The sequence below is a fragment of the Lithobates pipiens genome, unplaced genomic scaffold (assembly GCF_037356315.1).
Source record: "Lithobates pipiens isolate NorthernLeopardFrog02 unplaced genomic scaffold, aLitPip1_a1.2 Scaffold_3, whole genome shotgun sequence".
Classification (NCBI taxonomy): domain Eukaryota; kingdom Metazoa; phylum Chordata; class Amphibia; order Anura; family Ranidae; genus Lithobates; species Lithobates pipiens.
In genome coordinates, this window is record NW_027507790.1 from 220,532,553 (window position 1) to 220,552,613 (window position 20,061).

At 44.6% G+C, this 20,061-nt stretch overlaps 1 protein-coding gene across 1 annotated transcript in view; it reads left to right on the top strand.

Annotated features, from left to right (window-relative positions):
* Positions 1 to 269: 269 nt before the first annotated feature.
* Positions 270 to 20,061, top strand: part of PRKAA1 (protein kinase AMP-activated catalytic subunit alpha 1) — a 69,455-nt gene continuing 49,663 nt past the window's right edge. The window contains 1 exon segment of the mRNA XM_077462810.1: positions 270 to 432. Within this exon segment, the coding sequence (XP_077318936.1) occupies positions 306 to 432 (127 nt within the window). The 5' untranslated portion in view covers positions 270 to 305.

Sequence of the window (20,061 nt, forward strand, 5' to 3'; positions counted from 1 at the left end):
ATATACGTGCAGATAGAAGGATAGATGGATGAGTTGACATGTGACTTTATGCCCCGCCCATCCCCCCTCCCTCACACCCCGCCACATGTAGGCTGTGTTTACTAAAGTGAGCAGAGCGGTGTAACCCCGCCCCCTGCCTGCCCATAGCCAACCAGCTGCTCCTTGGCGGCTGATAAATTTCCTGGGCGCTCTCAGCTCCTCCTCCTTTTCCTTATCTCTGTCTGCACCTTTCCGCTGCGAGCCGCTGGCTGTGACAGGACGTGCGCGCACCCGCCTTCCCTCCCCGCCTGTGTCTGGAACGCGCAATGCGCAGGCTCAGTTTCCACAGGAAGATGGCGGCCGATAAACAGAAGCATCTTGACGGAAGGATGAAGATCGGCCACTACATCCTGGGGGACACGCTCGGGGTGGGCACGTTCGGCAAGGTGAAGGGTGAGTGGCTGCTGAGGGAGGAGACCGGGGGTGGCAAACCCCGCTATGGGGAGGGGGGACGTGACTAGTGCCATGGCTCAGTGCCACCATACAAGAGTGCCCGAGTATTACAATGGCCGTGTGCAGCCACAGGTGAATGTTGTCCTGGGTGAATGCCACTGTATAGACGTGGGGGGTGTTGCCTTTGGTTAACGTTGACATGGGTGATTGTCAGTGTATTGCCATGGGTGAAGGTTGCCATGTGTGATCCTAGGTGTTGCTATAGGTGACTGAAATGGCGTGTTGCTATGGGTGAATGTGACTCTGTTGCCACGGTGTGTTGCTTTTGGTTGACCTTGCCCCGGATGAGTGCCGTGTTGCCACAGGTGACAGTTGCAGTGGGTGAGTACCAGTGTTGCTGTGGGCGAACGCTGTAAAGGTAAGTGTCACTGGTGAATGTGACTTGACTGCTATGAGTGAGTGCCACGCTGTGTTGCTGTTGGTTAACATTGCCCCAATGAGTGGTGTTGCCATGGGTGAGTGAGCTTTAGTGTGTTACCATGGGTGTATGTGATGGTGTGTTGCTATGGGTGACCGCTGTGATGGATGAGTTACAGGTAGATGTGACTCAACAGAGTGCTATGGGTGAGTGCAACAGTGTGTCGCTATTGGTTAAACTTGCCGTGGCGGGGTGTTGCCGATCAGTCGTTCTCAATCTCTGTCCTTGAGTGCCCCCAACAGGCCGTGTTTTAAGGTTTTCTTTTATGTTGCACAGCTGATTTAAAGTGGAATCCCTCACATATACCCAGTGAAGTGAACAGCCTCAGAAGATACACAGGGATGAAACAAATCTCCCTACATAAGTTTTACTTGTATATCTGCTGTCTTCATCTTTATATACTGTTTAGAAAGTGCACATTCTGTTAGGTTTTTTTTTGTTCTTCCTGTTTAACACTGCAGTGAAGTTTGGGCTTACAGCCAAGACAGCTGATTGGAGGAAAGGCACACACCCCCTCTCCTCATAGCTAGAGACTTTCAAAGCTGATCTTTAATAGTTGCTAATCTTTTTATAGCATCCCCCCCCAACACAAACCTCCAGTTCCTTTTATCATGTGATGGAGAATTTGTCAGGAGTTATCAGGCTGATAACAGAAGAATGGAGCAGGAGACAGCTAAGGGACATGTGGCTTTGGAGAGAGATTAGAAAACACTGCAGATATATGTGCCCAGCTCAGATTTCATGAATTGGGTTTACATCCATGTCAGTGACATATTGATCAGAGCTATTTTATCTAAGGGAAGTTCCCAAAACATGGCTGTTGGGGGTCCTTGAGGACTGAGGTTGAGAACCGCTGTCATAGATGAATGACTTCCTATGGGACTGTTACCATGAGTGAAACTGTTAAAGGTGAGTGCCGCAGTGTGTTGCCATTGGTTTACATTGCCACAGGTGAGTGGCATATTGTGTTGCCATGGGTGAATGACCGTATGTTGCTGTGGGGGAGTGGCGGTGTTCCCACAGGTGAATGTCACAATAAATGCAGAGCTCCAGGTAACATTGCCACCACGCTATAATGGGATGTGGATGGGATTTTTCTGCAGAGAAATCTGATCTCCAGGCAGACCATTGCATACATGTAATGGGTACATGGTGGGAGCGGCTTTACCTGCCCAAGGATTCGTTTGTCCATTCAGTCTACCACACAGCCCCATCTGAAGTTTGGAGACCTGGCTGTCTGCGCCCTATTCTAACTTGTAGCTGTACTGTCTTTTTATTGTGAAGTCTGAGCTCTGCTGTAATAGGGGATACAAGAAGCTGATACGTGGTCACATTCAGCTGCTCACACTGCTTGGGTGTAGAGGTCTCCTAAGCATTCCATATAGGTCCATACAGTCCCATGTCTAAATGTTGTATCGGCTTCTCCAATGAAATGGTATTGCAGGGTGAAGAAAATCCCTTTAGTCTGTTCAGCCTCCTCCCTAATAGAAGCCCGATTTGTGGGCATTACATTGTGTTTAACCAGGGTTCCATTGCTCATCCCCCGATCAATGAGTTTGCCTTGGATGAGGTGGGTGTTGGCTAGAGGGGAGGGCTCCTACGCTGTCCTGGTTCCACTGCCTCTTTTATTGGCTGGCATGGCGCAGGCAGCAGGGCTATGATTGGTTGCTGTGGGGGACAGCTTCCTACTACAGGGGCGGGTTTTGCTCTTCATGGAGTTCAGAATAACTACTTGCCTACTGGGAACTTTTACCCCCTTCCTGTCCAGGCCAGCTTTCAGCACTGTCTCAATTTGGATGACAATTGTGCGGTCATGCAACACTGTACCCACATGAAAGCTGTATAATTTTTTTCATAAATATAGAGCTTTCTTTTGGTGGTATTTAATCACCACTGAGATATATTTTTTTGCTAAACAAAAAGACTGAAAATTTAGAGAAAAACGGGTCATATTTTTTTTTTTTCTTTGCAGATAAGGCAGTGTTGGGACTGATGGTCCTTTAGCAGAAGTCGGTGACCGGCTTTCTTTTCTCCTCTTGCTGTCAGCGTGAGGGAAAAAAAAAATCAAATCTGCTTCTGTTTACATCCTGTGATCAGCTGTCAGCCAGTCATGTGATAAAGGGCCTCTGTGATTGGCTCTTTACCCTGATCTGTGATCAGCCATCTCTGTAGGGGGCAGTGAAAGCATGGAAGGATGCCCATGTAAGCCTTCCCAGGATTGTAAGGCCACACTGTAGCTGTCTTTTGGCTATAGTCTGGGTAGGAACTGGTTTAAATATAAATTTGATCCATTAGTGAATGCAGAGCTGTATTTAAAGTGGTTGTAAACCCTTACAAACCACTTTGACCTACAGGTAAGCCTAGATTAAGGCTTACCTGTAGGTCCAAGAAATATCTCCTAAACCTACACGGCTTAGGAGATATCTACAAAAAGACAGCCACGCGCCGTAGACAGCGGTGCATTGGGCAGGCCGCAGATTACGGCGATATGCCGCGAGTGTCAGCTGCGCTGGAGTGACGTAATCGCTGCTCTGGCGAATCACAGCGCCGGGGGAGCGAGACCCGGAAGTCACTCCGGGATCCATGGCAGCAGCAGACATGAAGATGGAGGACCGCTTTGGGGGCTTCGTTCTCCGGTAAGTTATTCATAATGAGCTAGTATGCTACGCATACTAGCTCATTATGCCTTTGCCTTGCAGGTTGCTCCCCCCCCCCCCAGATGGGTTTACGACCACTTTAATTATTTCTGTATTTTTATATCTACCCAGAGTTCAGCTTTAAAATAACCCACTCAGATCTTCATTGTAGTGGCAGTCACTAACTGGATTGATTCTGAATATAAGTCTATGAATGAGCTGAACGCACTTCTAGACGTCCCATGAGTGTCTGCTTCCAGCGACAATGGAGCGGGAGGTTATGAGAAAGCACATTCCACTCTTGTAAGGATGAGCTCTGGCGTGTTCACACAGCCCGCCAGGAAGTCGGCACTGCGCTAATCACAGGCAGTGAGACATTGTCCCAGTGCATGGCTACAGAGATCAGGAAATGTCTCACTGCCTGCGATTAGCGCAGTGCCGACTTCCTGGGGAGCTCTGCGAACACGGAGCTCTGCGAACACGGAGCTCTGCGAACACGGAGCTCTGCGAACACGGAGCTCTGCGAACACGGAGCTCTGCGAACACGGAGCTCTGCGAACACGGAGCTCATCCTTACTCTTAAGCAGTATTGGTCCAGCCTTGGTGGCTGATTGTACTATGCGCCACCATTTTTGAGTCCTCGTAGTGAAGCAAGCCTCGGTGCTGCCTGGTGGATTTGGAGGATGTATGCCTTAACGATCAATGAGTTTTTTTTTTTTTTTTTTTTTTTTATTTAATTTCTGACAATCAATTCCTTCAGATATATGCTCAATGTGAATTGTTTGCCATAAACTCTATACCCAACTGAATTATTAACATTACATAAAACATCTGAAGAGGGACTTTCATGTAAGATGCTGTATACACCACTGATCGCTGCCAGTCCTCTTTGTACCAGGATGGTGACTAATCCATACAGTTGTATTCATTTTAGGTAGTGGATATGACTTTTATGCTTTATGTAGTTGTGCATGTATACTGATATTTTATAATAAAATGTATACTTTTTTTATACTGGTTTTATCTGTCTATTAATGAAACTAAGGGGTCCCTCACCGTACCTTTGGTACAAGGTGTTTTTTTTTTTTTCTGTTTCCAGCAACAATTGTCTCACCTGACACTCCCAGCTCTGACCGGTCGTCAAGGTTTTTTCTTATGTTGGCTGATCTCTGTCCTTCTCCTTCTCAGATAAGACTGACGCCAGGCTCTTCTGTCTGCTGCCACTCCTACCTGTGCCATGAACGTGCGCACCGCCACCTAAATCTAAACCTTACTTGGTTAAAGCTAGGGGTGCAACGGATCAAAAAATCGGATCAGTGTCACGGATCGGATCATTTTTCAGATCAGCAAATAATAATTTAATTTGCAAAAACCTGTGAAAATTCCACCACCATATAGTCCCCACTATGATATCCACAATCTCCCCACTGTAATATCCGCATGTATGGGTACAGAGTATGGATGGGTATGGCTGGGTATCGCAGAGTATTGCAGGGTGTGGCTGCAATTGTCACAGAGCAGGGCTGTGGGCACTACAGATCCAGCCCACAGCACTGCTTCCATCTGGGCTCTTCCCTCCACTGTACAGAGGGGAGAGAGGAACTGGTGTCATGACGCTGGTTCCTCTCTCCCCTCGGTGTACTGATCTGTACAGTGGAGGGGAGCGATCACATTGTAAACGGCCACCAGGTGTACCAAGATGGCCGCCACTCTGGAGCTAGGCCAAAGCCGCGGTCTTTCATAAGGCTGAGGCAGTGGAGCGCACCGCGGATTGCGCTGATCCAAACAGGTTGACCTGTTCAGATCACGAATTGGTGATGATCCGTTGCACCCTTAGTTAAAACTGAACTTTAGGTCCGATAAGACAATTTAAAAGAAAATCTGGTCAGTGTAGTCCTCATATTCTAACAGAATCATAGAAATACAAACAAGTTATTTTTCACAATATAATTTTCCAAGTAAGCTTTTATCTTTCATATTGTGAGTTCTGCTTGTCTACTGGCCATCTTTCCACAACTTCCTGGATTTGCATCATGCTTGGCATCTTCTCATTTCTAAGGACTACATATCCCATGGTACCTTGCTGCCTGCAAACGTTGACTCCTGTACTGACTCCTCAGGCAGACTCTGAAATGTGACACAGCAGTGCTTGCCCACTGAGCATAGTGATCACAAAGTAAGTTTACACATTTTAAAGTAGAACTAAAGGTAGTTTGTTTTTGTTTTTTTCGGTCTGTCCAATGGGGAGTTTTACCCTATTTGTTCTGTTTACCATTATCATTGAAGGTGAACATCCCAAAATTTGGGTTGTCCCCAGAAAAGTAATAGTGGAAATCTTTCAATGGGGACCCTCGTTTTGGAGACCTGGGGGTCCCCAGGGAATTCCCTTAATTTGCAGGAATTTCCTCACTTTGTTTGGCTATGGGACAGGAAGTGCAGGGGAATCTCTGACATAGAACACAGATGGCAACAAAAATGTGACAGGGGTTATAACCCTACCTTATGCCATATAAAATTGGAACGTTTTGTCTGCAGTTCTAATTTAAGATAATTAATGTTATAAGAGTAGGCTACAAATTGACATACAATGTGTAAATGAATATAGGAATTGCATTCTACACAGACCGGTTACTGCAGATCTTTTATACATAATTAGATGTTAAATACAAGCAGGATAAGTACCTGAATATGTCCTGGCCTCTTGCAGCTGTACAGCAGGGCTTGGGTGTGAGAAAGCAGCACAAGGAGCCAATCAGTATTTGCTGTCAGACATGTTGATGCGGGGAGAAAGTGACAGGTGAGCTCGCTGCTTTTCACTGTCTAGACACAGGCTGGGGCAGGTCCAGGTCAACCTGGACTCGGGAATTGACTTGCATGATGTTGGGCTCCGTCTATGGTCTTTGGGAAAAAGAATGCTCCAGCGCTCCCTAGTGTCTGGTCAGTGGCAGGAATATTGCCTCTGTGTTAGAAGGAATGGTCCCTCCCACAGCTCTGCTCACAGGCTCTGTACAATTTAATACAGCTATTTTTACAAGGTAATAACTAGGTTTGCAAAGGCATTTGGTGTACACAGTGGATTTATATCATTAGTTGCTATTGGGGGGGAATAGATTGATGGTGTAAAGTGTTTTTTTTTTTTTTTTCTCCCTCCCCTGAAGACTGACACACACCTAATTCTGGCTGTGCAATGCCTTCCTCCCTTTTTTTTTTTTTTTTTGGTTGCACAGAGCAGCCTAGGTCCTCTTCTGCGGTCCCATTCCGCTGCTCCAGGCCCCTCTTTATCAAGTGTCCTTGGGGAAAGCAGCTTTCCCTGGGGACACCCAAGTGTGGTTGCCCTTGAGTTCTGCTGTGTCCATTGACACAGGGGGACTCGGCCCAGTCACCCTCTCCCATGTTACTGGATTTTATTAGCAATCTCTCCCGCTACTATTAGTCTGTCCATTGAGGAGACGGACAGCAGCAGGAGTCACTGCACTTGTGAACATCAGCAGCACAGAAGCTCTTCTCACCTTTTTTTAATAATGGGTATCCTGTTCCCACTTCCAGGAGTCTGGGCTGCGGCCTGTGACATGACCACCTCTCCCTGTCACCGGGCCAGTAGGAGAGAAGCGGGGCCTCGTGCATGCATAGTAGAGGTGCCCGGCGTGATGCCGCAAGGCTACACTGCTGGGTTCCCTTACCTGCAATGGTTGGATGCAGTGCCAACATCACGGGACTCCAGGACAGGCAAGTGTCCGATTTTATTGAAAGCCAGCATCTGCAGTATGTGTAGCTGCTGCCTTTTAAATGGTTTATTTATTTTTTGACGGAACACCACTTTAAGGTTTTAGAACCAGAAATTCAGCTTTTACACTTCCACATGTAGGGCAAAGGTACACTTTCTGTTAAGCTGTCAATAAACCCACAACATAAACTATCAAATGATGTATTAAATGCTATTCATACTCAGTCACTGAGATTAGTTTTCTGTATTCTGCAAAAAAACCTGGTTGATCCTACTGCTCTTCCGCCTCCTGTCCACCCTGCAGTTGGGGATTTTGCAGGTCAGTGTTGGCAGCTCTGCACATGTTCATTTTTCAGTGAGTTTCTATGCTGAGCATTTCCTCCCTATCTGAGCAGCCCATGTGACTATAGTCACACATGTGTGGGTGTATACCCAGTGATAAATGACACCCCACTCCTTCCTTTTTCCTCAGTGACCCTTAAACAGCTAAACTCAATGGGAGCTGGATATTACATGAAGATTCATGGAGGCTTCACCTTCCTGTTAACCTAAGACACAGGCTGGAGGGGAGTGACACAGCAGAAATCTACCCACACCAAAATCGTACAAAAAAAACAAAACAAACCTGGCAGTAGCTCTTTGTATGCGATTAGAAACTAAAAAATGTTCTGAGTGAGGTGTACAGTAAACGTCCTTGTAGTGAGCATGCTTGTTTTGGCTATAACAATGCAAGAATTTTTTTGTATATAAATGCCATGTTGTGCCTTAAGACTGATTTGTTGTGTCATAGGAGTGTAGAGCAGGCGGGCCTGAATGTTCCATCTGACTGAGAGATGTCTTTTCAGAAAGTGGTGAATTCGGGTGACAGGTTTTTCTAATGAATGGACATACAAGTAGGACTGTCCAGTCATGGTGTTCTGAAAATAGAATGCCAGCGGCCAAATGGAAACCCTTTTTCATTGTTTTTAGTTATAGTGATGGTCATGCACAGTCCAATTGACATCAGGATTGGACAGAAGGTCCATGAGCAGGGCTGTGCAGTCAGCTGAACATTCCGATTCATAGTCTGGAGGTTAAGAAATGCATGTTGGCAGTGCCCCAAAACCAAAATTGCCACTTACCAGTCCTTAGATGACGTGTTGGCATTTATTTTTTATGATGTTTGGATTGTTTGATCCAGAGGGAAATTTACAAGAATTTTAATTTTTTTTGCACAATCAGCATGTTCCGAGGCAGTCTAGATAGGATGGGCTAGGACTATGCAGAAGGGAGGGATCTGATCAGCGGAGGTTCCACTTTAGGGTGGAATCCCGCTTGAAGTGCTATATCTATCAAAACTGACTTGTCATACCATTAAAGGATAAAGCTTCCTGAGTCCTGGTCATTTTTAAAGCTGAGCTGCACTGAAAAAATGAAAGTTCTGCTCTTCCTCCTCCCAGCTTCTTCTTTTGGAAAGCTTTTTTTAATTTTTTCTTGGGGGGGGGGGGGGGGGGTGTTACCTACTTTTTACATATCGGCTCCCCATTTCTACTGACATCACCTGGGTGATTCCACTGCGCCCCGCCTGTAACCATCTGGGACACATCACAGGCCCCGAGAGGCATCAGGGCAGCACGGCTCACACTTGCATAGTTGGGAGTTGGCTGTGAAGCTGCAAGCAGTCATGCTGGCTTCTTACACCCAGCACCAGAGATGGCACCAAGGAACTTTTGAGAGCAGTGAAGGAATGGCGTGAGTACAGCTCTGGATCCCTGGACAGATAAGTACAGTATTTGTAGCTGTTGACTTTTTAGTAGTTGTAAAGGGAGGTTTTCTTCTACCAAAGTGTGGGAGTAGATTGTGTGGAACAGGCTGGTAGTCACATGTAACATGGTAGGGTATACATTTTGGATAAAGGGGTGTGCTTTTTCTTAGTCATAGGTACTAATATAATTAGACCAAGATTGATAACCTGGTCATAGAGATGAGTCACCTGGTTTGTAAGTTTTATATGGTACCAGTGAATGTTTTCTGGCTAATGGTATAGCAAATGCTCCTCCTTGTGGTATTTTCTCTGCTTGCTCCTTTCTGCTTCCTACTCGGTAGAAATTGATTTTGATTTCTTAGACACAACTTTGTAAACTGTAGTTTGGAGATCTGTCTTACCTCAACTGACACGGAATTTTTTAAAAGTATTTAAAGGAGTTGTAAAGGCAGAAGGCTTTTTATCTTAATGCATTCTGTGCATTAAAGGGGTTGTAAAGGTTCCCTTTATTTAAAAATTTTTTTTTTTTTTTTTTTTTTTTTTTTTTTTTTTTTTTTATAGGTTCCTTTAACCACTTCAATACAGGGCACTTAAACACCTTCCTGCCCAGACCAATTTTGAGCTTTCAGTGCTGTCGCACTTTGAATGACAATTGCGCGGTCATGCTACGCTGTACCCAAATGAAATTTTTATCATTTTTTCCCCACAAATAGAGCTTTCTTTTGGTGGTATTTGATCACCTCTACGGTTTTTATTTTTTGCTAAAAAAATACCGAAAATTTTGAAATTGTTTGTTTCAAAACTTTGCAAATAAGTAAGTTTTCTCCTTCACCGATGAGGTGGCACCGATGGGACCTGATAGGCGGCATTGTATTATAATATATTGTACTAATGGATGCCAATCAGTGCCAATCAATAATGCATGCCAATCAGTGATGCCCATTGTGGGCACTGATTGGCATCCATTGTGGGCACTGATTGGCATCCCTGGTGGTCTAGGGTGGCATACCTTGTCCTTGGCATCCCTGGTGGTCTGGTGGCGTCCCTGGTGGTCCAGTGTGGGCATCCTCGGGGGGGGGGGGGGGGTGGGGGGCTGTGCTGATAATCGATCAGCACAGACCCCCCCTGTCAGAGGAGCAGCTGATCGGCTCTCCTCTACTCGCGTCTGACAGACGTGAGTGAGGAAAAGCCGATCACCGGCTTTTCCTATTTACACTGTGATCAGCCGTGATTGGACACGGCTGATCACATGGTAAAGAGTCTCCGTCGGAGACTCTTTACCGAGATCGTAGTTGCCGGGTGTCAGACTGACACCCCGCAACAACGATCACCGCGATGCGCGCCCCCGGGGGCGCGCAGCGGCTCATAATCCTGATCACGTCATATGACGTCCGGTCAGGGTTATGAAACCACTTTGCCGCCGTCTATTTGCTATAGGGCGGGCGGCAAGTGGTTAAGCTAGTGCATTGTTCACTTGCCTTTTTTTTCCTTCGCTCATTTAGAAGGGGGGAAAAAAAGAGCGAAGGAAAAAAGGCAAGTGAACCAACAATGCACTAGCTTAAAGGAACCTATAATAATAAAAAAAATATATTATTTTCTTTCTGAATTTCTCACTTCCTGTTCCTCCTCGGTAAGCTGTTCTGGCTGACTAAACACCGCTCGGATGATGGTGTGAAGCTTACTGAGGAGAAACGGGAAGTGGGAAATTCAGACAGGGAAATCTAAGGAAAAGATAAGTGAACCAACAATGCACTAGCTTAAAGGAACCTACTTTGAAAAAACAAAGCTTTACAACACCTTTAATATAAAACTGTAGCTGCCCCCCCACCCCCCCCCTCCAACCTGAGCTCCAGCAATGTCCATGATTGTTCCCGCTCAGTCATCCAGTACACCCCTCCTGATTGGCTCCTGTGGCAGTCAGCCAATTGGGAGAGGTGTCTGTCCAGGCTCCATGTTTGGATACACGGCTTGGCTTGGGTGACCCCCTGTAGCAAGCTGCTGGTTGAGGGGTATCTGGAGTGCTCTGTGCAAAACCAACTCCACAGAGGTAAGTATAACATGTTTAAAAATAAAGCTTTAAAATCACTTTAAGGGCCTATGTCAGTGATGGCGAACCTCGGCACCCCAGATGTTTTTGGAACTACATTTCCCATGATGCTCATGCACTCTTCAGTGTAGTGGAGCATCATGGGAAATGTAGTTTCAAAACATCTGGGGTGCCAAGGTTCGCCATCACTGGCCTATGTTGACGAGCTTTTATTTCAATCAGCTTCTCTCCCTGTGAATTGAGTAGGCCAGAGCAGCTTAAAACAGGTTGATGCAGCTTACAACCTGAAATACGGGTCAGAAAGTCAACTGCAGACCAATGAACTTGTCAGGGAAGGGTGAATGATCTCTGCAAGCAGGCACAATCTTCCCAGCAACACAAGCCCTTCAGTGGAAGTGAAAAGTGGTGATTAAAAAAAGTGGGGTTCTTCCTCCCCGTTGGCTGTCGCAATTTAAAAAAAAAAAGTGGCTGAGTGGGTCTCGGTCCGTCCGACTGCTTCACTGATTGACGGGGCTCTGTGCATGGAAAAATACAAGGTCCGGCAGGCTTTGCGGCTGTCAGTTTGTAGTTTTTACACTCGTGGGATATTAATGAAAAGCTGTCTCTTTAAAGAGTAACTCCACTTTTGTTGAGGGAAAAAACATTCCCCTCCGGGTGATCTACGTACATTTACAAGCATTTTGACAAACTTAGTTGCAGATTTCTACCTTTTTTGTTCTGAAGAAATCCCTGTCATGTGCGGAAAGTGAGTCTAATGGGAGTGTTTTTTTAACCACTTAAGCCCTGGACCATTTTGCAGCTAAAGGACCAAGCCCCTTTTTGTGGTTCGGCACTGCGTCGCTTTAACTGACAATTGCGTGGTATTGCAACGTGGTATTTGATCACCCCTGCGGGTTTTATTTGTAAAAGAATGGCATTAAGTGTTTGGCTTGTGAAAAAAAGTTATTGCGTCTACAAAATAGGGGATAGTTTTATGGCATTTGTTTAAAAAAATAAAAATAAAAAATTCTAGTAATGGTGGCGATCAGCTTTTTTTTTTTTTTTTTTTTTTTTGACTGCGACATTATGTCTTACACGTCAGACAATTTTGACATATTTTTGGGACCATTGGCATTAATACAGTGATCAGTGCGATTAAAAAAATGGCAGTGAAGGGGTTAAGTGTGACCTAGTGTGGGGTTTTTTCCCCCTGTGGGGGGGGGGTGTGGCTTGGTGTGACATCACTGATAGTCTGTTCCCTGTCATTTGGAACGATGATCAGTGACAAGCTCACTAGGAAGCACGAGGTTTGTTTACACTTGCCTGTCCCCGTTCAGCTCTGTGAGCCAATCGTGGGACACCGGCGGCGATGGAGTCCCACGGTCACGGAGCTTAGGACCAAGTCGTGAGTGCAGCGCGCGCAACCCACGGCTTAGCTCTTAAAGGGCAACCTACCTGTACATGCTTGTGCCCAGCTTTGCCACTCTGCCGATGTACATCTGTGTGAGGCGGTCCTTAAGTGGTTAATAACCAGCTGCTGTACCTGCAACCCTTTAGATGAGATTTTCATATTGGGAGTATCTCTCCAAAAATGACATTTTGTGTTGCAGGGGATGCCTGAAATCTGATTTTGTATCTTGGTGCAGAATACTGGCATAATCAATGAGCCAATCGCACAAGCGAGAAATTATCTGGGAGGTGTTCTATACACATTCTGTGTACAGAACACCTCCAGGTTGCCAGATTGCATTGTATTTACAGAAAATTACAGAGCTGCAGATTAAAAAGGAAAGTGAATATTAAATATTACATCACAATATAACTTGTCAGGGTGAATATAAATATAAAGATACATTAATAATTTAGTTTATTCGGTATGAAATGGCGCTTAGTTATGTAGCACGAGGCTGTATATTCTGTAATTAAATTTTTGGTAAAATCATTCAATGAATGCAAGCTGAGATAACATGCACTGCATTGATGCAGTCACACAATCTCACAGTAACCATGAGATAAAATAAATAGTTCAGGAGTATTCCGTCATCTCATTGTTTTTCAAATCTATGTACACTACAAACTGTATGATTGAATCGATTCTGATATCGCAGTTTTACTAACCTGACAGCTTATTCTAAATGGGAAACCTTCATTTTTGTTTGCAAATGATCGTCTAACTACCAGCAAAAATAGGTCATTGCGTTTAAAGAGCACCTGTCATTTCAGATCCGTCATGGCAGTGCCCGTTAGCGGGCATCCACTCACCTTGTCACTGCTGCATTACCAACCGTCCCATTAAAGTGAGTGTTAGCCCTTGTACACACGGTCGGATTTTGTCCGTCGGATTTTGTATACACACGGTCGGACAAAGTTGTCAGAAAATCTGATCGTTCAGAACGTGATGACATAATTTTGTTACGATGGGACTACATTCAGGCTAGTAGCCAATGGCTTTGATGTAGGAATTTGATCTGAGCATGCGTGGCACTTTGTCCGATCAGAATTCTCTACACATGATCGGAGTATGTCCGACCGGACCAGTTTGTCAAAATATTTCCAGCAAGTTGGAAAATTTGGTCCGACGGATATTCCGACGGAAACAGTCCGATGCATACCACACACAGTTGGATTATCCGACAAAACGGTCTGATAGGACACATTCCAACGGATTCTCCGACCGTGTGTACAAGGGCTTAGAAGGAGCCACTGTGGGACAAATGACAGTTGCTCTTTAACAACTTGCCACCCAGGCCAATTCTGACATTTCTCTCCTACCTTTTCTTTCTTTGCTAGAAAATTGCATAGAACCTTAAAACATTGTATGTTTTTTTTTTTTTTTTTTTTTGTTTTTTTTTTTTTTTTTTTTGCAAAGACCCTAGAGAATACAATGGCGGTTGTTGAAACTTTTTATCTCGCACAGTATTTGCACACACTCGTGGAATGGTGCCAAAGTTCAGTACTTAAAAATCCCCATAGGCGACGCTTGAATTTTTTTATACTGGTTACATGTTTTCAGTTAGAGGGGGTCTATGGACAAAATTATTGCTCTCGCTCCCTTGTCTATACCTGCCCAGTTTTCCTATGTGGGTGGGACTTGCGTAGGCGTTTGCAACTGAGTGCAAGCACACATATTTTTATTTTTTTTGTTATACTTTTTAGTTTTCTGCTTTTTTTTTTTTTTGAAGGGGGGGCAATTGATTTACTTTTATTTGTATTACAGGGAATGTCAACCTCACTTTTTTTTTTAATAGGGATATGACATGACAGGTCTTTACAGTGAGATATGGGGTCAAGACCCCACACCTCACAACTAGGCTGGGAAGCCTGAAAAAAATAAACTGATCACGGCTTCCTAGCCAAGGCAACGACTTTATTTTTTTATTTTTTTAATGCATAGACCTGGCGTGACGTCATAACATCGTGCCCACCTCTGATCATAGAGACTCCGGCGAGCGACTGGACTGCCGACAATCTCTATGATCAACATCAGGGGCTGGCAGATCCGTTCTCCAACTCATCGATCGCAGTGGTGAGTCGGTAGAAGCACCAGAAGGGGGAGGGGATGTCCCCTCTCGCCTGACGTAAGAACAATCGAGCAGCAGAACAGCCGCTATGATTGTTCTTGTGGTGCAGGGAATCTCCAGCTGAAAAAAGGCAATCTGAATGTCTGTAGCTACAGGGATCATTCAGATATCCCTGCTCAGTCCATGACGTCATATGATGGTGGGTGGATGGTAACAGGTTAAAGTGGTTGTAAACCCACAAAAACAAACTTGCAAGACACAGGCATAATGAGCTAGTATGCATAGCATACTAGCTCATTATGAAATGCTCACCTTGGATCGAAGCCCCTGTACATCGCTCCGGCTGGCGTCATCACCCCCAGAGTTACTTCTGGGTATCGTGTGCTCCGGTGCTGTGATTGGCTTGAGCTGCGATGACATCACTCCTGTGGAGGAGCCGCAGGTAACTGCATTGCTTCGGTGCGCATGTACCGATGACATCTCCCTGTATCAGTATGTGCCGACATCTCCTAAACTGCAGGTTTAGGTGATATCCAGGTAGCTACAGGTAAGCTTTTATAGGCTTACCTGTAGTAAAAAGTGGTCTGCAAGGGTTTACAACCACTTGAAAAATTATGCTTTAAATCCTTTTTACTAGTGATTTAGATCAAATCCACCCTGGTTGTAATTGTATGATTTTTTTTTTTTTTTTTTGTTTTTTTTGTTTGTCTTCTCCACTAATGTGGAGTTGCCCTTTTTAAGACTGAAAACTCAGCTTAGGTGAGGTACATATCCATAAAATACTAAGGGGTTATAACAGTTTCCATTTTATGCTAAACTGTAAAAAAAAGGCTCCTGGGTCGCACTTCATGGCGGTGCGCAGTGATACTGGTGGCTTGTCTTGACAGTAGATCTGAGTTGGTTACGTTAATCCTACCGCTGTGCCCAGCAGCTGCTATGCATAACGGTAATGATTTACCATTCTACCAAGCCCGAGGCAAGGATTAGAAGGCGGGGGGGAATGTTATACTGTATGTTTGCTGTGTGAGAGCGAAAGGTTAAAAATGCCACATTGGTGTGCTGAGGAGATTAAAGAGAACTGTATACACACATTGGGCCACTTCCACACAAAGGGTCCAATCAGATCCGGATGAAAAGCTGACGGGAGGACCTAATTGGACCATTTGTGTGAAAGGAACCTAACTTGTATATAGTTTTCCATTCACCCCTATAGATCAGTGTAAATGGACTTGTCCATTACACTCGCCTACCTCTAATCCAATCTATTGAAAAAAAAAACAATACTGAAGAGGATCCCTCTCCCTTTGCCAGGCAGATTGGACCGAAGTGCAGTTGGGTGTAAACAGACAGCGGAGTCCATATATGCCCGTTAGTCCGCGTTGCTCTAAATAAACAGTGGACATGAACCAGTCATCCTCCTGCTTTGTTCTTCAGGGGTCAGCAGACCGATCCCTGCTTATCAGATGGGCCAGACTCCAATTAGATATGGGATGAATATCGGGTGGAATTTGCCAGTTCAATTGAAAACGTCCTACATTCGACCTGTGTACAGCAGCTGGTCTGATGGAAGCTGGCCATTCGGCTGGCAGCTGTCAAATGGGCATGACCCAAAAAAGTTTGGCATCTATTCAGTGCTTCCAGCCAATGGCTGAGATCGCTGACCCATGTGTTCTTGTGGGGGGGGCTGTCCCCCTGTCAGCACACAATGGCTCAGTGGAGATCACTGTACTAACATTGCTTAGTACAGCGGCTATGACACTCACCCGGGACAGAGGCTTTTGGAGGGGCCAATGCTAACCTAACATGTGAGGTAGCTACAAGCGTTTAGGAAAATATTCTGTTATGTAAATCAAAAGGACATTAAGGGGGCCATGATGGTCTCTGCCAGCTTGAGATTCAAGATGTATGTGAAAGGAATGCTGATTAATGAGACCTGGAAAGCCCGGGTCTTTCACCCAATAGTTTATTGTGCTCATTAACACACCTTTTGCCTCCTAGCAAACAATTGGGATGTGTTTCTACTTATGTGTATTGTAAGTTGGGAGTGAGGAGATGGCAAGTCTACCCTGAAAGGTAGGGAATGCGCTGAATGGGTTTTTTGGTGCCGAAACCAATACCGAAAATGAAAAATACACTAGGCTGAAAACCGATACCAAAACGGCAGATGCTGACTGTTTAAATATTTTTATACAGGAGATGGTCAGACATGGTACAGGAGATCAGTGCAGTCTACCAGTGCCCGTCATGCAGCCTGCCTCTTCCTCACAATTCATTAACCACCTAAACCTCGGACCATTTGGCTGGCCAAAGACCAGACCACTTTTTGCAATTTGGCACAGCGTCACTTTAACTGACAATTATGTGGTCGTGCAACGTGGCTCCCAAACAAAAAATGTTTTTTTTTTTTTGCTTTTCCCCAGCAATAGAGGTTTCTTTTGGTGGTATTTGATTACCTCTGTGGTTTTTATTTTTGCGCTATAAACAAAAGCAACAATTTGGAGAAACTTTTTTTTTTTTTTTTTTTTTGCTATAATAAATATCCCAAGAAAATGTATAAAAAAAAAAAAAAAAAAATTTTTTTTCCTCACTTTAGGCCGATACGTATTCCTCTACATATTTTTGGTAAAATTGCAATAAGCATATATTGGTTTGCGCAACAGTTAAAGCATCTACAAAATAGGGGATAGTTTTATGGCTTTTTTTTTTTTTTTTTTTTTTTTTTTTTGACTGCGACATGGCGGACACATCGGACAATTTTGACATGTTTTTGGGACCATTGGCATTAATACAGCGATCAGTGTGATTAAAATTGCATTGATTACTGTAAAAATGTCACTGGCAGTGAAGGGGTTTACACTAGGGGGCAGTGAAGGGGCTAATATGTATCCTGTGGAGTGTTCTAACTGAAGGGGGATGGGACTGTACAGGGAAACTAACGGATCGCTGTTCATACTCTGTATGAACAATCTGTCACTTCACTGCTCGGAGAACTGGAAACTGCAGGTTCTCCGTGTGCCCTGGGCGATTGAGACCGCTGGGCACTTGCATCAGCTTTGGGGGGGCGCACGCCTCTGGCGGTGGGTAAGCACCCCCTAGTCAACGTTTATGCTACCGACGTACCATAATGGTGATTCGCGCAGCCGAGCCATGCTGCCGCAGTACAACTGCGGCGGCTGGTCAGCTAGCAGTTAAAACACCCACATACCACGCACATATAAAGAGACATCCTTTTTTTTTAAATTGTCAGCTGCAGCTCTGTGCCTTCAATCTCCATGCTGGGTACTGCACTGTAGAGGGAGGCAGAGAGCACGGCACACTGCTAGACATCTCTCCCTTGCTTTCACTTTCATAGTAAACAGTGTGACTGAGCTCCTGCACAGCCGATTTGCACATCGGCTGAGGATCCATATGCAGCCACTGCTCAGGGAGAGGGGGACATTACACGGGGACCCCACAGCCTGCCTGCAGCATGGGAGGAGAGAGTATGGACGGGCACTCCAGAATGACACCCCTGTGATGGGTGGCACGGCCCTGTCCAGCATGCCCTGCCCCATTTTTTGGCACCATTATCGGCGTGAATTCATTTTCAGCCGATATGTTTCAGCTGCTGAAATTTCGGTGCATCCCTACTGAAAAGTCATATCGGAGTTACCTTGTCTGGGTAAATGATTAGACAACTAGCTCATGTTGGGTTTCTAGTTTGTATTGTCAACCTGCTGTCTCAAATAGTTCAGTCCATGTTCAGCGACCAAATGAGTATTGTCTTGTTTACTGGTTGTCCGAGGTTAGAATATCTATATATTCAGACTGTGAGGAAGCGTTGCATGACTAAAGCACTCAAGTGGAGTGTGGGACATTTTTGTTACAGACTCCTCCTGAGCTCTTCAGTTTTCTTTCAGCCTGCTGGTTGAATGAAAACTACGAGTGCACTAGGCTTTGTTCTAAGTTTGACACCTGACCTTTACCCCTACAATGGCTGAGAGCATTCACCCAAGTGTTATTGTGGGGCTGTTGGAATACAACAGCGCAGCAGGGGGGCTTGCTGTACTAACATTGGGTTGTTCGTACAGCAGATTCAACCTGAGCTATCAAACTGCTGGGTCAGATGGGGTGGTGGGGGGGGACTCATGGTGTGTACCAGACCTGGCACAAGGTTGGAAGCAGTTGTCTAAAATGTCTTTGTATGCCATAACTACCTTTCGTTGGAACCACCTGAAATGAACGATTTGGAGGAATGTCTACAAACACAGGAAGGTGTCATGGTGTTCACAAACCTTTGTCCATTTTAGTATGACTGGTATTGGGAGGGGAATTGTATTTATGGCTGTTTGTCTCTGAAGAAACAGTTGGGGCTCTATGGGCACACATCTGATCAATGGTGCATTGTTGTCACCCATTCATGGTTTAGTTGGTAATGTTCAGTTCAGTCCCAGCAGCTTAGCATTGTAACCAATAGAGGCTAGTACCAGAAAGGACTAAGGAAGCTTTAGCTTATTAATATACAGTTTTTGCTACATATTAACTCTTGTGCTTCGAAAGCCTGAAGGTATCCTAGAAATGTGAAGGTGAAGTTCAAAGTTTTCATGGAAATGGCAGGGCAGTGATTTGGGATTTATTGTGAACGTTCATGTTGGTGGTTTGGGAAAGATGTATTGAAGTGAAATAAGAATGTTTAAAACAAAAAGCTGAATAATACAAAGTAGGTCTTGTAGAGAATAAAGAGACCTTGTTCCTTACTGCTCAGTGTAATAAAGTGTTTATCGCGTATTCCTTGTAGGCAAATTCACACGGTATATCTTTCACCTTGAGCCGCCTCTTGAAGGATAATTGTATTTATGACCAATTGGAAAGACAAAAACACTGCGCTATTCAAATATGTGAACAATATACAAACAGCAGCTAACACAACATCAAGGTATAAAGATGTGACATAGTAAATATTATAGAAAAGTGTAGCGCTTATTATAGAAAATTATGGTATATTTAGTGCCAATATAACAGGTGCATATATTCAATAAACACTATCAATGTGAACTAATACCCACACCATGCACACTTTGCAGTATGCAATTATAGAGCAAAAAACAAATGTCCAAAGAATGAAAAGTGAAAAAATGTGGAACAGGTAGAAAAAGTCTCTGAAATTTCCGTGAATGACACGATTAAATGTAAACGATCCTACACCTCCTCCTTAAAAAGACCGTGCAGTCACCACGTGAAGTCCCTCCACCAAAACGAAATGGACGCTTACCAGACTTGGTGGATCCTACCCAAATTTTATATTTGGAGGATCACATAAGCTTGTGGATATATGTAAACTCCTTCGGTGTTGCACTTTTCTGGAGGGATCTCAAGTATAGCTTATCTCGTTCACAAAGATGACATGTCTCCACCCATATGAGTCCGCATGGATAATTGAGCATATATAAAGAGAAGCAGGGACTACAATAGTGTAATTCCGTTTTTTTTCCATAAAAATAATTTAATAAAAACTTATTAA